We start from the raw sequence: 19,710 nt of genomic DNA on the forward strand, positions 1-19,710 counted from the left end.
GTGGCGCCACCTAAAATGCCTCTTTTGTTAAATGATTTACTCTGGAATGTCTAAATGGGGGAATTCTCTCCTAATAGCTTGTCCAGGAAAAAAATGAAATAAGAACCTATAGCCATAGTGCCTTTTGACACCATTCGAAAGGTCATGGTTTCCTTTTATTTGATATCATTAGCTGTCCAAAAGTTGATTCAAATTTAGCCCTAGTCTCTTAATGTTAGAGATGTTCTTCAACCTGCTCTGCAGTGTTTGGTGTTTCAGTGTATTTGTATATAGTATGCGCTCATCTGCTTTTCACCTGATTCCTGCTTGATTCTTAGCATAGTAGATGGTATGATTCAATACACACACACACACACACACACACACACACACACATAAAATGATCATACAGATTATATATTTATATAAGATATATATGTATAATGTCTAACAATAGCTTTATTGAGATGTAATTTATATGCCACAAAATTTACCTTTTTTAAAAAATTAAAGTATACTTAATTTATAATCTATCACTTTCTTCTGTACAGCAAAGTGACCCAGTCATACATATTATATACATTCTTTTTCCAATTCAGTCCATATATTTTTTAAAACTTGGAAGCATCTGAATTGTTTGGTTGTAGTAGAACTTTTTACTTGTGAGGCATAGCCATGCCGTTTGTAGTTGGGACTAAAACGATGATTCTCCGTAAGAATTAAACGGACCTATATTTGGGACTTTAATTGAATACCTTAGCTACAATAAGAATCAGACCAGAGAACTTTATTTATTTATTTATTTTTGTCTTTTGTATTTTTAGGGCTATACACGCGGCATATGGAGGTTCCCAGGCTAGGGGTCGAATCAGAGCTATAGCTGCTGGCCTACACCACAGCCACAGCAATACCAGATCCGAGCCACGTGTGTGACCTACACCACAGCTCATGGCAACGCCGGATCCTTAACCCACTAAGCGAGGCCAGGGATTGAACCCACAACCTCATGGTTCCTAGTCTGATTCGTTTCTGCTGTGCCATGATGGGAACTCCAGACCAGAGAACTCTTGATATACAAGGTTATACATTCTTCTGTAATAATGAGAGAAATGTCAGGTGTCTCCTGGACTGTTTTCCCTTCAATGACTGCATTCTGCAGTGGAAGAAGCTTTCATTATGATATTCCTTTGCTGCAGATCTCAAAGGCTCCTTACTGCCCCCAACATCAAATCTAATCCTTTCTACTGGGTTTTAAGGCCTTGTGTAATCTTCTTTCCCTCCTTCTTTCCTTCTAGCTTTATTTTTCCCATTGCCACTACCATCCATCACAAATCTCATTTGTGACCATGCCTTGCGTAAGCTGGTTTCCCTTTCCAGGAATGCTGTTTCTCCTGTTGAAATCTTGGATATCCAGTTCTAACTTTGTTCCTCCATTAGGCATCTCTTCCCTTTCTCCCTCTAAAATACATGCTTAATCACATATATTATTGTGCTTCCTAGTAATTATTTCATGTGTTTCTTCCTGGCTAACACATAAGTTCCGAAGGCGAGGACTATACACAGTACCATCACATAGTGCTTGTGATCATTATTTTATTCAAATATAATAAAGTATTGTTACTCTGGCAAGCCATCCAAATATGAAAAGAGATTAATTATTCAGAACCCTTCATGGACACTATCTGGTACAATGTTTTACCTGTACCACTTAAAAGTTTATAATTTATTCAACAAAATCTGAATTCTTACCATATTCCAAGTATATTGTACATGTCAGCTCTAGCCCGAAAGATTTATATTAGCTATACATAAAAACTCAAATCTATAAAATAAAAAGTGAATAAGGAGCTATAGATTAAAATGTTGCAGCAAAAATGGTGATCTTACAGTATTAATTCAAAGCTAGTGTTATGGTTGCCAAGGGGGACTGGGAGTGGGATGGACTGGGAGTATGGGATTAATAGATGCAAACTATTGCATTTGGAGTGGATAAGCAATGAGATCCAGCTGTATAGCACAGGGAACTATATCCAGTCACTTGTGATGGAACATGATGGAGAATAATGTGAAAAAAAGAATATACACTGTGTGTGTGTGTGTGTGTGTGTGTGTGTGTGTGTGTGTGTGGTGGCTGGGTCACTTTGCTGTACAGTAGAAATCAACACAACACTAAATCAACTATAAAGGAAAAAAATGATAAAGCTAGTGGTAGAACAAAAACAGCAGTCTTAAAGATTCTCCTATCACCTTAATCTACTACATAATTTTGCCTTTTCTCAAGGTTCTTTTGCGAGAATCATAGATATTTTTGTTTCATTAAATGGTGTAATTTTTTCCTTTTGTATTACTCTTTAGAAATATGATTTAATCATTCACTGTAAATTAATTCATCAGTTAACTTAAAGGATTAAGACTTATAAAAGTACAATTATAAAAATAGGTATGGTTGTAATAATAGAAGAGTCCTCCAAGATATATTGTCACTTAAGGAAAACAACAGAATATGTTGCCAAGTGATGCTTTTCAGATACAACCCAACTAAACACACTCAGATATGCTGAATTGACCCATTTACTATAACTCAAAGACACATTTCAACCAGTAAGAGCCCACATGTTTCCTAAGTACACTTCAAAGTCAAAGAATAGAAAGTAGACTAACTAGACCAATATTGGCTTTAATCAAGGGGCAGCTTCCTTGAAAATGTTTGTTTATTGATTCTACAGGTGTTTTGAGGCCTGCCAAGAGCTAAGCAAGATAGAATCTGGGATGAAAGCAGCTCATAAATGAGTCAGTCAAATGGTGTGGGTAAAACAGTGTGACAAATGTTAAAACAGAGCGAATGATGGAGATTCTGAGTATAAAGAAGACTTTAAAAAAACGAATTTCCTCTCGTGCCTTTGGTCTGTTACAATTTAGGTTTTCTGATCTACAGAGCATTCATATGAATGCAAACACCTTCCTGTAGGCCAAAGACAGCATTACATTTGTATAAATTGTGTCTTTGGGAAACCTATAGCCTTTAAATGTTTAAAAACCTATAACTCCAACAATATTAATAATAATATTTTTTCATATACTATTTTCTTGATAATCCATCATTTTTAAACACTGAGTATCTTTGAAAGCCTGGTTTCCAAAAAAGTAAGATGCCATTTTCAGCTCTTGCTTATTGCTTTTATGAGATGAGTTTTGTTCTCATGTATATAACAAAGGTTAGTATATAGAATAAATAATGTTGATGTTTATCTGGAAAGATAAGTGATGAGATTTAAAACAGAGGACACCCTATCCTCCTCCATCACCACCTCCATCCCTCTAAAGGGTTAACATGACTTCTACAAAGGGATGTGCAATCTTACCTGCTGGGGGAAAGATTTTTGGAACCTTCAAGCTGCTCTGGCTCAGGGTTCTCCCCATCATGACTGCTTTCAGGTATTTCTTCATTCTGAAGTGAAAGAAATTTTGATAAGATCATCTGTTTGTTTGGGGGAGGAAGGCTCTTATCTATATTTTTCTATTCCCAAATGTCTTTGTTTTGTTTTCATTTTTAGTTTTCTAGATGAGCAAAATATCCAGTGTCTCATCTTTCTCTTTCTTGGGTTATCCTCAACTACTCTGTATATTTTTTAGTTTGTCTCTCAGACTTCCTTCAAGAACATAAAAAACTTATTCTGAAAAGCAGGTATTCTTTTTCCTTCATAATGAAGGAGTAATAACGTCCTCCCCCTTCCCTGTGGATTCACAAAAAAGATTCAGTTTGCTATAAGGGAGAGTGAAGGGGTCATCTGATTCAATATTTGCGTTTTTTTTTCTTTATGGGGTAAGAAATCAAGGTCTGGAGAAGTGGTGACTTGCCCAAGGCCAAAAAGAGAGTTAGAAGCAGAGAGGAGCTAAGTCCAGGGTCCATTTTCACAGGCTGGTAATCAAGAGTCTGTTCCATCACACTGCCTCCCTAGGACAGGGCAGGGAAGGGCAGGGCAGGGCAGGGCAGGGCCGGGCAGAGCTGTCACCAGTGCAGGGCCTGAAGCCCTGCTCCACTATGTGCCACCTCTGAGACCTTGGGTAAACTCACCAAGCCTCTCGATTTCCTCCCCTAGAACATGGACCCCATCTGCCACATAGGGTTCTGGCCCTTTTTCAGAATAACTCTAGGCATTCGATTTTTTAAAAGAGACAAGACTCCTACTCAATTTACTTTCAAGAAAATATCCTTTTAACAAGGAAGTAAATTTATACAACAAAATGAATGCAGCGAGAGTATTATAAAAGCATTAACCAATAACGAACAGGTAGGTAATTAGCCAGTGTTTGAGTTCTTCCTTCCTGCTAGGTTCTGTTTAAATTAGTTATTTTACCTCCTCACAAACGGGAGTATAGCTTTAGAAAGGGCCCTCTTGCAGAAATATTGTTAAGAGAAATGTAATGAATAAACATAAAGATTCCTGGTAAATTAGAGCTGAAGGTTAAGAGGATGAGCTTTTCCCAGATTCAGATGAACAGATAGGAAGTCTTGCAAAGCAGGTGAGAGTGACAGCCTGCTCAGCTAGTTGTTGACAACGCAAGAGAGTCCTTTCCTTGGATTGAGAGAGAGCAGTCAGGTAAGGTTGTTTTATTATCCACAATGCCCACCACAGAGACAGCAATTCAAAAATGCTCAGTGTATGAAAGGAAATTGTGGATTTTCTATCTTTTCACAGATGTCTTCCCAAATCTTGTCTCATATCCAGAAAGCAGGCTAACAAATAAAGGAGGATTTGGGATACTAGTTTTGCTAATTTAGCTGTAAAATACAAGAGCAATCTTCCATTCGAGTTCTTATTTTTTTCTTTTAAAATAGGATATCATCTCAATTAGAATCTAAATTTTTAGTTCTATACATACATTTGACCAGAGACTAGAATATATTTTTCACTTCAGTCAATATATAGAGGTAAATAGCAGTTCCTGGATTCAAACCAATCTAGGTATTTTCATCACACTACCAAAGCTCTTCACATTTTCTATGTGATGTTGAACTAATTACTATGGCATTAATGTTACAATGCATCTCTTTTTAGTTCTTCCTCTGTGACGTTACTGTGCCAGAAACACCCAGTGGACTTTGAGCTCCAGCTTTATTCATCTTTGAATCCACAACATGCAATACCTTCAGAAAGAGTAACTACCATTATTAACAAAACTCCCTTTCACTGTAAAACTTGCTTTGTGCTTATGAAATGAACTGTGCTCTTTCCAACCCTATTGATCTATTGTTAGTATGGTGGGTTGTAGAAGCTCCTATTTCACCACAACCTAGTATAGTGATGGAAAAATAACAATGACTCAAGGTGCAGGTATGGATTTCATTATTATTATTATTATTTTTGTCTTTTGTCTTTTTTAAGGCCACACCAGTGGCATATGGAGGTTTGCAGGTAGGGGTCTAATCAGAGCTGTTGCTGCTGGACTACACCACAGCCACAGCAATACAGGGTCTGAGCCATGTCTGTGACCTACACCACAGCTCACGGCAACACCAGATCCTTAACCCACTGAGCAAGGCCAGGGATCAAACCTGCAACCTCATGGTTCCTAGTCGGATTCATTTCCGCTGCGCCATTATCTTTTATGCAGAATGATGTCATTCCTCTAATTTATAGACTATCACACAGGAGATGACCTCATGGCTTGCTGAAATGCCTGGGCATGGACTTGGTTGTGTTAATCCATGTTCTTGCGCCACGTGTCAGACACTTGGTGTCAGGGTGGAGGAAGAGTCCTCTGTCAATCAACTTTGATGTTACTGAGGATGTATGGGAAGGATCCACAGCAGATCTGGAAACAGTTTTGGTAAGAGCCTGCAGTAAGGTCGTTAACTGCACTGTATACCAAGGTTTTGCTAAGGCAGATGGCTTAGTTCTAGTGCAGTGGCTTTCAAAATGTGACCACAACCCACAAGAATAATGTTTACATAATAATACTTATACACACATACTGTGATTTATAATAGGAAATATATATTTGGTCTTCACCCTGTTTCTGGCACAGAGCTCCTAAAACCCTTTAAGTTTCCTTTGATAAGAGTGTCTTGATATTTACAATAACCCCTTTCAACCACACTTGGGTTTATGCTAATGAGGTGACTTCTGGAAAGCACCTACAGCCAGTCTCTCCAGTCTGTGGAAGCACAGGTGAGGAGTTCCTGCTGGGGTGCAGCAGAAACGAATCTGACTAGGAACCAGGAGGTTGCAGGTTCGATCCCTGGCCTTGCTTAGTGGGTTAAGGATCCGGTGTTGCCATGAGCTGTGATATAGGTCACAGACGAGGCTTGGATATGGCGTTGCTATGGCTGTGGTGTAGGCCGGCAGCTGTAGCTCTGATCCGACCTCTGGCCTGGGAACCTCCATATGCCTTGGGTGTGTGGCCCCCCAAAAAAAAGAGAAAAAAATAAAAGCACAGGTGACAGCTTGGGTTTGTGATGGTGGGGGGGCATGGATGTACATGGAAGCAGTCTTAGAGAGCTGAGTCCTGAATGTTTGGAATCTGAAGCTATCTCTAAGTAGATAGTGCAGAATTGAGTTTGGTGGGGTTGGGAAAAGCATACAACGGATATACAGGTACCTGGAAAATGTGATTGGGTTATTTTTGTGATGGGATATATTCTATTTGAAAATTTTATCCCATTCCATTCGGTCCTTTTTATTTATTTATTTTTAAAGGCTGGTGTACCCACCGAATTGAGTTCACTATCATCCTCATGACCTGTAAGTTGAAAACCTCTGATAGAGTGAAAAGAACACAAACTGAGGTGTGAGAGGTAAATCTGGGTGGGGATCCCTGGATTACTTTGTAAAAAGTGGCCTCGGGGAGCACCTTGGTTCTCTATCAGTAAAATAAGGGTAATTACATCTATATCAGAAGGTTGTTGTGGTGGTTAGAGATAATTTACTAAAATGTTTAGTACAAAGAAAAGGCTTAATGGAATTTATGGTTGGCTCTTTAATATTTACTTTTTGGAGATTAAAACAGGTAATTATGTAAAGTACTCAGCATGCTGACCTTCAGTAATTGCTGGGTAGTTGCTACCTGCTCAGGTATGAGAGATCCCAAATTTCTCACCAGCTGGGAGATGTTGGCCAAGTCACTTAATCTTCCTGGACAACCATTTCCTCCTTCTGTGTAAAATGAGGGAGATGTGATTTGGCTATGAAACACTCCTCTGCTTATAATTTTAAAAACCAGCAGAGGTGCTACTGCTTCCAATTTTGAGATGAAAGCTAAATTGGAGTCAGAGTACTTTTGGGAAAATTTTAAATTAAGCTTCCTGAAAGCTCTGGAGGAAGAGAGCATTTTCAAACAAATGCTTGTTTTTTTCAAATATTTATCCTTTGATTAAAATAATGGGCCAAATATTGTGTGAATGCATTTGTGTACATAAGCCTATTTCTGTATCTATCTATATCTTAGTTTTTCTATTGGAAATGTAATTTCTTAATTGTGGCAAGTTTAAAATTATGTGTCTTAGCCAAATATTAAAATAAAACTCACTTCGTGAAAATAAATAAATAAATAAATAAAATAAAATAAAATAATGGGCCGAGAAAACTGACCATAGGCCAACCCATGAATTGCTGCTGTATTTCTCTGTTAGGGTTTCTGTATGAGCCTCACTGAATTATAAAATGAGGTTATTTTAAAGCACAGCAACAAGTTTCTTGTGAAATCATATCCTGTTTCCTTGTAGTCACCTTGACTTGGAGATGCCCCTAGGGCCTCCCAAAGACAGGATTTTTCTCAGTCAACTGGTACTTGACAACCATAAACTACTCCACTGGGAGGCCAGTCAGGTAGGAGACGCCCTTCCTCTGTACGTTCATTTTATTCTGAAGAAAAAAGGTAGCAGTGAAGGCAGGCAGGCTGGCTGGCAGCTGTTCCAGGCCCAGCATCACTCCCTGTACCCCCCACACCTACCCAAGCCTCTCCCCAGTTTCGAAATGACACCAACCCAAATGCAGGCTTTCTAGGGTCACTTTTAATGATGACTTCCTCTATCTTCCCAAAAACATAGAGTTTGATTGTTTTGTCTACCATATACATATCTAATGGTGTGTGTGTGTGTGTGTGTGTATACAAATAGATACAATTTTTTTTTAGGGCTGTACCTGCAGCATATGGAAGTTCCCAGGCTAGGGGTCGATTCGGAGCTACAGCTGCCAGCCTACGCCACAGCCATAGCAATGCAGGATCTGAGCTGCATATGCGACCTACACCACAGCTCAAGGCAACACTGGATCCTTAACCCATTGAGCAAGGCCAGGGATTGAACCCACATCCTCATGCATACTGGTTGGGTTTATTACCACTGAGTCACAACAGGAACTCCTCCCCTATATTTTGATGAATGACATATTTCCAAAATAGAAAAAAATAGGCTAAGTGCCTAACCTGAAGGAATTTTGTAAAAAAAAATTATTTCAATTTCTCTGAAGAATAGATCTTTTAAAATTTTTTTAAAAAAGGTGTTTTTTTTGTTTTGTTTTGTTTTGTTTTTTCCCCCCAGCCCTGCCTATGGCATGCAGAAATTCCTGGGCCAGGGATAGAACTTGTGCCACAGCAGTGACCCAAGCCACAGCAGTGACAATGCCAGATCCTTAACTGCTAGGCCACCTGGGAACTCTAACAGCTAAATTTCAATTGACTATTAACATTGTTTTTTTCTTCCTCACAGGAGACATAGCAACATGTGAAACAGAATCAAATTAGTTTTTCCCTTCAGTGATTTCTTTTCATGATTTTAGGAATGCTTGGAAAGCAATTTCAGCTCCAACTTTTTAAAGTGATGGTATCTGGTAATTTAATGTTCAAGTATGATTTATTATATTATTACATTTCTTAAAAGTAAAGCTGCTAGAGCTAATACTGAGAGAGAAAAGGCAAGGCAGATAAGGGGTTGAACCAACCTCTTCATTAAGTATGAAGAGTGATCACTACAAGAAGTGTTTAACCCTTTTCTGGCATTATAAATTAATTATGGAAACCCAAGAAAGTAAAAGAAAAAGTATGACAAGTAAGAATCACTGAATATATATAGAATAGCATGGCTTAGAGGATAGTGGGAAAGAAAGGAAAAGAAACCTCTCCAAAGGGCATCCCCCTCCAGCTCAGTCCAGGGTGGCCTTAGAGACTCCATCCCAGAGTGAAAAACTTCAGCCTCCCTGCTCCACTGCTGGAACTGGCAGGCAAGGGCAAACCCCATCCCCTTATTTTTGAGATCCAGTGGGTTCTAACATGGAGAATAGAAAGAACTTTTGAAAAATAGGAACCACTTAGAGAATCTATCCTTCAAATGAATTCCTAGCTGTCTCATTTGTCCTATTTGCTTGATCTTTGCTGGCCCTTTTCAGCACATCTTTTCCTACTACTCTTCACTGGGCAATCGGTCCCTTTTCAAAAACAGCAAGTATTTGCCGGAGATTTAAGGGGTTGTCAGTCACTCAGTAATGCACTGCTGTGGAACTAGCTCATTTAGATTTCTCCCACCTCTAGTCCTGATTCTATTGGGAGAAGGCTTCCAAGAGGGAAGGGAGAGGCAGGGAGGGGACAGGAAGGCTTTAGGATATTTTAGACTGAAGCCCTTTGGAGGGGAAGGGCAGGCTTGAGGAGACAGGCATAAGTGGTCCTGAGGCTTTGCGGAAATGCAAAATGATGAGAAAGATAAGGAAATGGGTTCTAGACACAAACTTTACAAAATTTTTCCAGGGTCTCTTTTACCTAAGACCTTGAATTTCCCAGCTAGAATTATGAGTAATTAGTTCAAAGCTCTTGCTGGCTAATTGGCTTTTATAGGCTGGACTAATAATCTAAACATTACTTTTAATATTTATTTATGGGGGAAATGTCTTCTTAAAAAACTGTAAATCTTGCAGCACTGTTTCACCAGTGATAGGCAAGTCTGTAGTTCTGTTAAATATATCAGAAAGTGAGGAATATGTCACAAGATACCTTTCTCCCATTCCCAAACCATGAAAATGTGGAGAAATAAGTATGCCGAGGACACTGAAAAGAAGTTGCCCATACCTCCTGAGTTTTCTCAGGCTATTTGATTTCATGTGATTTTAACCTCAATGCATAAATGTCACTGTAACTTAATATTTACTTATTTAACTCATTAAATCTTACTTAACTCATAAATAAAATCATAAGTTTGAAAAGTGCTTTATTAGATTTATAGAAGTGCCCTAACCTAGTTCACAAAAAATTTCCACAAAACCTCAAGGCCAATTGGTTGACTCTCGATGGTGTGGGGAGGGCTATAGCCCAGCTAACATAAAGAGAGTGTGGGTTGCTGCTACAGATCTACAAGACTTCACAACTGCTAGACTCAGCCTGTACAAAACCACATTTTCTATTGTTCCTCCTGAGTGCTCTATCTTGGCCAACCACTTCCTCTAATGAGGAATCCAGGACAGAAACTTGAAAGTGTCTTCAATATCCTTCTTTCCCTCCCTAGTAAATCTACCCTCTTGTTTCTTTGCCTTGATCTATTCCTTCATTCATCAAACTTTTTCTGACAGCCTGGAGTATTTCAGGCATTGGGGAGAAAACCAGGACTCATGGGTATGAGCTCTGCCCATCTCCCTTCTTGCCACTGACATCAGTAGGTTCTCAACATCAAAGTCTCACCTAGACTGTGACAACTGCTGGTCAGTCTGCCTGTCTCCATCTAATTTACTCTTCATTGTCAGACCAATGTGGTACCAATCATAGGTGCCCTTGGTGGCAACAACTCTCAACCAGTCTTCAGCAACCTGACTTTGCTCTGCTCTCTCAGCTTTCTTGGTCCATTCCCAGAATAGCCTATGCTCCCTTTGGACTTCTGAGACTTTATATCCTTCCCCATCCTGGAATGCCATTCTCTGTCTTACCCACCTTTCGAAGATGTATTTATTCTTTAACAGTAAGTCCAAATGCCACCTCCTGGGATGTAAAAATATCCCCAATACACTTACTATGAACTACAGCAAATATAGTTTCCTCTTCTGCCCTCTAATACACCATATTCCTCTCACCAGAGGTATGTCATTCTACTTTATATGATGAATTGTTGGAAATTGGTTATTTCTCCCATGAAACTTGTAAGTTTCCTGAGTTTGGGACCCATGTTAGAATTGTTTTCCATATGTTTAAACTGAGCTGAATAAGCCACCCAAATTGGACACATCAGATATTTCAGTCATGTCAATATTCCATTGGTCAAAGAGCAAAGTCAACAGTGATCTTACTGTCATTCTCTTTTTTCATGTAGTTAGTTCCCTCAGTGAAAAATATATTCTCACAGATTAATATAATCATATCCTCACTCCCCTGAATTTTGGACTCTGTATTAGCCTAAGAGATCCATATCTACCTTAATTAGTTCTTCTAGAGGCCAATGTGACCAAAAGAACAACCCTTGTACCAAGTGCATTCTAGTCACCAAATGCACAAATTAAAAATCCAGATTCTTGGGAGTTGCCTGGTGGCTCAGTGGGTTAAGGATCTGATGTTGTCACTGCTGTGGCTCTGGTTACTGCTGTGGTGTAGGTTTGCTCCCTGGCCCAGGAACTTTTGTTTTCTGTGTGCATAGCCAAAAAAAAAAAAAAAAAAAAAAAGTAATTCTTGTACCTTATCACAAAACTCCTGAATCAGCATCTCTGTGAGTGGATCCTGAGAATCTGCATTATGAATAAGCTTCTCAGGACTGCGGTACATACGAAACTGAGAATCTTCACCCTAGAAATTGTTCAAAGAGCGTGGTTGGGGGCTGCCTCATGGGTTTAGTGGATTCTTTGAAACTCTCATTAGCTCTAAGAATGACTAGACTTTAAATATCATAGAAAATGAACAGTGAAAAGAGGTTATAGTTCATAGTTTTCTAGTTGAGAATCAGAAAGGTAAATGGAAGCTTTTGGCACTTGGAAGAGTGAGAAAGCAAAGAATTGAATTTGGCCCTGATCTATGACCATTTGGCAGAAAGATCCATATTGGAGATTTGAAGAAGCTACATAAGGCCTGAATCTGACTTTCCTTTGGCTTCTTTTCATCTTTTACACAAAACATTCCATTTATAAACACAGGATTAAATGGAAAACTACATTACTAAGAATCTTCTGTATGTCAGGGCATCAATGCTAGGTGCTTTCTACATATTTCTCATTTAACCAACCACCTGTGAGGTTACTCTATTTATCCCTATTTTTGCAGAAGAGGAAATTTAGAGGATAAAAGGTTAAGTAAACTGCTAGTTAGGTAGATTGAGTAAATAATCAGGTAGATAGGTTAAGTTAGATAGCTAAGTAAACTACTAGATAAACTGATAATTTCAAATCCCAGTTTAACCGTTTACTAGGTTGTGTGAGCCTTGGGGAAACTCACTCAGCTTCTCAGAGTCTCAATAGCATCACCGATGAAACAAATATCACCTTCCTCACAAGGTATTGAAGACTTGTGGTGAAATCAGGCACGTGCAGCACCAAGCACAACGTCTGGCTCTCAGTCAGTGTTAGCAACCCCTCCTCACGTCTCTGTTTCCTTCCTGCCTTCACTTTTTTTTTTTTTTGGTTTTGTTTTTAAAAAATTTTTATGGAGTTCCTGTGTGGCTCAGCAGAAATGAATCTGACTAGTATCCATAACAACATGGGTTTGATCCCTGGCCTCGCTCAGCGGGTTAAGGATCTGGCATTGCCGTGAGCTGTGGTGTAGGTCAGAGTCACAGCTCAGATCTGGCGTTGGCGTGGTTGTGGTGTAGGCCGGCGACTACAGCTCTGATTGGACCCCTAGCCTGGGAACTTCCATATGCCATGGAAGCGGCCCTAAAAAGACACACACACAAAAATTATGAAGGAGCCTGTTTGCACAGAAGCATGGAAAGCCCTCGCTATTTTAAATGAGTTTAAAAGGTGCCCAGGAATTCTGTTCATTGGTGCTCATAGCTAGTAACTCTTCCTCCTTCCTGAGGTTGATGTTCAGGTAAAAGGAATACTTAACAGCCTCTGGCTTCGTTCCAGCTCCCAAGAGGCTGTGATGTGAGCAGCCCCTGTGAGTCATGCTTTCAGCTTCCAACTGGTGACGTGAAGGGCAGAAAGGAGCCATATCACAACCGCCAGCAACCACAGCAGATGACTCCACTCTGGCTTTCCCTGATGGCAGAAAGCCAAGCGCATGCCCTCACAGCTGCCAGATGCCCCCGGAGCCTCAGCCACTTCCTTAAGTCAAGCTTGTCAAGTTCCTGTGAACTGGCACACCAAGGATCATCCGGCTGGAGAAGTGTGAACACCTTTTTTGGGAATGAGTTCTCTGATTATGATAAAATCATATCATAATTTTAGTTGCAGAGAGTATCAGTGACTCCAGCAGCAGCAATCATGAATGGTTTGGGTTTATAGCTTTTTTTTTTTTTTTCCCCTGTGAGCATTTACTCATGAAGGCAAAGGGGCAAATTATCACACTTGATTTGCTCTTATAGCCTGGTTGTGATTTCATTTCATCTTTGAATTCCAGGCTTAAGGCCAAATATATGTCAGAATTGTCACCTGTAGTCAGATTCACGTTCTCCTATCTATCCTGGTCATCCGTCTTGGATGGTGGCCATAAAACACAAGCAGCAGTAACTGTTCTTGATGTTAATCAACCTCCTTATCCCCCTTTTAACAGCCCATGGACTGTGCAGACATGAATCTAAACCTTCTTTTCTTACCTACCTTTTACTTACTAGTTTTCTTACATATTTTGGAATATTTCCCTGGCCATCCTACCTGTCTTAGGAAATACTAATTGTATTTGCTGATCCTAAATTGATTTCTAAGTCCAGGATGGGGGGATTTAGTGCACAAGCCCCCATTCTTCCTCTCACGTTGTTCACGACTGTGGCTTCTGCTCTTCTCATAGCCTTGGGCTTTAGAAGCAGAAGTCTGACCAGCCACTGTTTGCCAAAATGAGGTAGACTGGCAGCCTCTGTTCTGCTTGCTTTTCCACCTCGACTGTTAACATAAGCCTTTCATTAAATACACAAACAAGGCAACAGTAAGGGGAAAAAATGACAAAAGCACAGAAGGATGACTGTAGCTTGTACCTGTGCCTGCTGAGCAGTACCTATGCTGTTGATGATCTGCCTGAACACAGGGAGTGAGCATCTTAGAAGGATGGGTTTGGAGCCTGAATGAAATAAATAGCACAGCAGAAGGAAGAAACCAGAATTCTGGTGGTCAGAGCTTTTTGAATTCTATTCAACATTTCTCAAACCTATTTGCCTCTGATAGTATCCCTACCCCTGCTCCCACATTGTCTATATTTACCAATATATAATCTAGGAGTAAACAATAAATGTAGCTTATGGAAACCTTTGGTCTTAAATACTTGAGGTCTTCCCTGAGGAAAGGTGCTTTATGTATATTACTATATTTCCTTTTTTTCTTTTATCACACATAAAACAACAGCACTCATTTTTTCTTGTTTCTAATTATTGAAATAATTAACTCTAATTTGAATTCTTATATATGAGGACATCCACACACTTACAATTCCCATGACATCTTTATAAAGTGTGCAGCTCATGAATACATTGTCTAAAGATGGGCAAAGTAAGTCACAGAGATGTGGCGTGACTTCAAATCACATGGTGTGTCAATGCAACAGTATATGAGTTCGGGGGCCAAATCTGGGCTCTAGCACTTTGGCACAGCCCTCACTCTCAGATGACATTCTCCGCAGACCAGGGTACAGAGAAGGGTAGAGTGATGCTTAGTTTTGAATGTGATCACAGTTAAACTCTTTTTATATCACCTAATGATTTTACAGACTTCATGAATGTCAAGTTAGGTGAAGTTTAATTATATTTGCCCATTTCAAAAAAATCACGATATTTACTATTTTATATGGCTGATCAAGACTGTGCGATACAATGAGCAATCGTACACCAAAAAACTGGAGAACCTAAAGACATGGGCAAGTTTCTAGAAATAGCCCGCCAAAACTGAATCAAGAAGAAACAATCTGAATAGTCCAATCTCTAGAAGTGAAATAGAATCTTTACTACTAATAATTTAAAAACAAAGTCCTGAAAACAAAAGTTCAGGACCAGATGGCTTCACTAGGAAATCCTACTAGATATACAGAAAGGACTTATACCAATCCTCGAACTCTTTCAAAAGACTGAGGAGAAGGGAACACTCCCAAAATCATCTATGAAGCTACCTGATACCAAAACCAGACAACGATACAACAAAAAAAGAAAATTACAAGACTGTATGAAATTGCAGATTGTTTCTTAAGTCTGGAAGACATGGTGATGCAATTCCTCTGACCATGAGGGAAATAGCAATGAGAACGTCCTCATCTGCCCAGAATACAGAAGGATGACTGAACGAAGTGACACAGGAATGCAGCTTTCTCTCTCTAAGAAAAGTCTGCCAGGAGCTAGTTCTCATGTTGTTTCTGGCTCCAGGAAGAAAAGCCTATGACTTGCTTTCTGCCTGATTCCTTAATGGGCAGTGGAGTCCCTGTGGGGAGCCTAGATTCAGACACACTAGGACTTGATGATGGATCTGAACTGTTGCTGAAGTTCATTTGAGTTCATGGTCTACTGGACTCTGTTTCAGAGTCATTCAGTCAGCCATTTACTTTTCAGTGAGACAGAGGAGAGGGGAGCCTTTTGGGGTTGCTGTGCAGCAACACATATTCATAATTTATCTTGTTTGGATTTTAACAATAACATTACCCTACAATTATACAGTGCTTGGCAATTTTCAAATTTTCTTTTGATGCTCAAAACAGTTTCAAGAAGATGTTTTCATTCCCATTTTTATAGATGAGAAACTGACGTTTGGAGAGATTATGTTGCTTAAATCTAGGTCTGCAGGATTCCAAAACTTATGCTCTTTTGAAAAAATTTTATTTTAAAATAACTATAGATTCACATGAATTCTGCAAAGAAACATACAGGGAAGTTCCATGTACTCTTCTTCCAAAGTTAACATCACACAACTAGAGAACAATATCAAAAGCAAGATGACTTTGGCACACTCCTCAATGCTTATTCAAAGTTTACCAGCTGTATATGCATGTGTGTGTGTGTACACATGTATGCATGTGTAGCCATATGCGATCTCGTCATGTTCTTTTTCTATATAAACCATACCCTGTTCTACCAATTTAAAATACGAAAGCAGATGACAGGAATGAACAAAATGATTTTTCCTTAAATAAAACAATATCTACCAACAATTCTGTACATGACCAAACAGTGTTTCATTTCTACTTGCAGTTAGGAAGAAAAAAAGGAAGAAATCCTACAAATCTCAGCTCTTGGGAGTACGACTCTGTGCTATATGCCTTTATGGCTCTATCTGGAGGTGACAGTAGGTATGAAATAGGGAAAAACAATTTATTGGTTTATTGATAATTATGGCAGCTATCTTTTATTGTGTCAGAAATTTCTATCAGTAAAAGGTGACCTTACCTTGACTTCAAATTTAGTCTCATCATCTTCCTTTTCCAAAGAGTTCAAATCTGTCTCCACATAAGGTTCCTCCAATGTTTTCTGACAAGGAGCTAGAGGGACAAAGAAAACCTGCCATTAGTTTGGCTATTTGTTTTGTTTTTGTTTTTGTTTTGTTTTTGTCTTTTTGTCCTTTTAGGGCCGCACAGGCAGCATATGGAGGTTCCCAGGCTAGGGGTCTAATTGGAGCTGTAGCTGCCAGCCTATGCCAAGAGCCACAGCAACTCGGGATCCGAGCCGAGTCTACAATCTACACCACAGCTCACGGCAATGCCGGATCCTTAACCCACTGAGCAAGGTCAGGAATCGAACCCAAAACCTCATGGTTCCTAGTTGGATTCGTTAACCACTGAGCCACAACGGGAACTCTGCAATTTGGCTATTTGGCTTACAATTAACTCAGAGCGTTTAGCTTGACTTGAACCTGTTGACAGAGTTGATTAGCAAAGCTTAATTGAGCTGCTGCAATGATTTCCAAGGTAGTAGATAAAATCGAAAGTGAAAGAGATATGCAGAAAATAAAGAGTCCTTGGAGTTCCCTGGTGGCCTGGTGGTTAAGGATCTGGCACTGTCACTTCTGCAGCTCAGGTCACTATTGTGGTGAGGGTTTGATCCCTGGCTTGGGAACTTCCGCACCCACCCCGAATCCTTGATCCCACCCCGAATCCTTGATCCCAAGCAATTGACATTTGATCCAAAGAGAAAAAAGTCACACCCAAAACTACAGAAAACATCAAACCACAACAAATCAGTAAATGCAACTGACATTTGATCCAAAGAGAAAAAAGTCACACCCAAAACTACAGAAAACATCAAACCACAACAAATCAGTAAATGTAATGTGGTAAAAATGATAGTTTCCACCATTCTCATTATTAAGGCCCAGCTAAAAAGTCACATTCTTCATAAAGTCTTCCTTAACTATTCCAAATTCTATGGATTCTTTTATGTACTGATACTTTAGCATTAATCATTTGCAATGTATAGTATTCCATTTGATGTTGTTCTTGGATTACATGACCAGATTTAATTCTAGGTATACCACATTCTACTGAATGTATTTTTATATTATATAGGTTTTTAATTTGTGCTTATTATAGAAAATTTTAAAAATACTAAAATCTTACATTTTAAACACACTATGATTATACAAGAGGATGTCCATGCCTGCCCTAGGAAGAAATTGTTGGATTCCAGAACAGATACAACCGTATTTATTAGTGGACAAGAATCAGCTGAGTCTGAAGGGAAGTGCTCTCTCCTCTCAATCACTCTATCTCCCTCCTCTCCTTCCCACAGGGCCCTCGGACACCTGGGACTTGCCCTTCTTTAAGCTCCACAGTCATTTGGCTATAAGACTGGGATTGGGGAAGAAGAAGCCATGGTTAGGCTGGAGGCTTTCTAACCCAGCTTTGCCAGAGGGCTGCATTGGGGTGAGGGCTGCAAGGCTAATACGTAAGAAGTATTTTGAGTTTGTTATTTTCTGCTTTTTTTTTAGGGCCGCACCTGTGGCATATGGAAATTCCCATGCTAGAGGCTGAATCAGAGCCACAGTAACAGCAACTTGGGATCTGAGCCATGTCTGCGACCTACACCAAAGCTCACAGCAACACCGGATCCTTAACCCACCAAGTGAGGCCAGGGATTGAACCTGCATCCTCACGGATACTAGTCGGATTCATTTCTACTGCTCCACAGTAGGAACTCCCTACTTTGAGTTCTTGTTACCAGCGTGACCCTTGTATATACAGTTCCTTTGAGAAACTCACAGGATACATGTGATTGGTCCAGAACCCCCAAGCGTCACCCAGCTAACACCACCAACATTAACCTGATGCTTCTCTGTGGTGGACCTGACAGAAGTTGACTCTCTTGCCTCCAGAGGCTCCTCCCTTCCCTCAGGTTCTGTGAGCCAACTGGAAGCAGCTGGGTTTTCTGTAGGTTTTCCATAGATGTTATGTTGTAATCTGTAGTGAAGCATACTGTTTGCTGCCCCAGGTTACATGACCACTGAAGCTACTTTATAACAATGGACAGTCTGTTGGGCTCCTCATTCTCTGAAGGATCTCTGTAAGCTGAGTGATTCCAGGCATAACAATGGGATGCTAGAAATGCATGCACTTACTGGCAACACCCGTGACTGAGAAGCACCTGCCCTAAATGCTAAGTACTGTGATGAAGTTAAAGGCAGGGACGTGGGTGCTGTGCTGCCAGATATTCAAGTCTTGCTTGAAGCACACATTATCAAAGTGCCTTAGCTGCTTCAACTGTAAAGTGGGGAATAATGAGAAAGCCCACAGTATAGGGTTGTTAGGAAGCTTTAATGAGTAAATATGCATAAAATGTTTAGGTCATGGTAAACACTCAGTATATTTTAGCTATTATTATAGCCACAAAAGAATTTCTTCCCATTCCTTATGTACTTCAGAGAGGTTGAATGTTGTACCCAAGACACCTGGCTACCAAGAGTCAGCACTGAGATTCCAGCTTCCATCTCTAAGCCACTCTGAACATGTTCCTTGTGCTGTGAAACAGAATGGTTTACCTTGGCATGGACCCAGTGACTAAGCAATGAGACAGATGTTTCTGAAAACCCTGTTAGCATCCTCCTAGAATTCACACTTGGGGGTTACTCTCCAAAACAAAGGTGAAGACCGTTATACAAAATGAGCAAGTTGCCTAAGGTCAACAATATGTGTTCAGACATGTCAAAGATCTGTGTACCCTAGGAGGGTCAATACCTACTATGAAATCTTGTGTTTGAAAAGCCAAGAAACAATCTATTATCCCTGCTTTGTTTACTAGTAACAAACACATGTCCCTTAAAATAATAAGGGAAGCAAAGTCATCAAAGTGAGCATAATTTAGTTTTGGTTAAAAGCCCCAGACAGAAGTCAGGAGAACTGAGCCCTGTTTCCAACCATTCAAGAAGGATGTCTCTCTGTGTGTGAATCTCTGTGTGTATCTGTGGTATGTATGTATAAGTGTTTCTGAGTGTGCATGTATATATAGGGGTGTGTGTGTGCATGTGTGTGTGTGTGTGTGCGTACACTCAGGAAAGAAATTCACTAAGCTGTTATCAAGACTAAAGTCTAAAAAGTGGAATATGTGACGGGACACAGAGGACTGTAACTTGTACTGAATTGAGAGTTACAAAAGACGCCATAATTTCAGATAAATGAAAACTGAGCTTGTTGCAAACAGACCTGCAAAAC

General features: G+C 39.8%; 1 protein-coding gene and 1 long non-coding RNA gene across 26 annotated transcripts in view; one reads left to right on the forward strand and one right to left on the reverse strand.

Annotated features, from left to right (window-relative positions):
* Nucleotides 1–19,710, reverse strand: part of MCF2L2 (MCF.2 cell line derived transforming sequence-like 2) — a 250,868-nt gene that overhangs the window by 96,644 nt on the left and 134,514 nt on the right. For all 25 annotated transcript variants that reach the window (XR_014824428.1, XR_014824429.1, XR_014824430.1 and 22 more), the window contains 2 exons: nucleotides 16,457–16,548; nucleotides 3,342–3,427 (listed from right to left, as the gene is read on the reverse strand). Coding sequence is in view for 14 of the 25 variants with exons in the window: in XM_084990481.1 (XP_084846607.1) it covers nucleotides 3,342–3,427; nucleotides 16,457–16,548 (178 nt within the window). In the remaining 11 variants the exon portion in view is untranslated. The remainder of the gene's footprint in view (nucleotides 1–3,341; nucleotides 3,428–16,456; nucleotides 16,549–19,710) is intronic.
* On the forward strand, nucleotides 7,438–10,173 carry LOC146397632 (uncharacterized). Its single transcript, XR_014824456.1, has 2 exons — nucleotides 7,438–8,480; nucleotides 8,541–10,173. It is a non-coding gene; the product is annotated as an uncharacterized LOC146397632 (long non-coding RNA).

This window comes from Sus scrofa, chromosome 13 (genome assembly GCF_054392235.1).
Source record: "Sus scrofa isolate SSC_HxYL_T2T_F1_AM1 chromosome 13, Sscrofa_HxYL_maternal_Yorkshire_Landrace_v2.0, whole genome shotgun sequence".
In the NCBI taxonomy this organism is placed as follows: Eukaryota; Metazoa; Chordata; class Mammalia; order Artiodactyla; family Suidae; genus Sus; species Sus scrofa.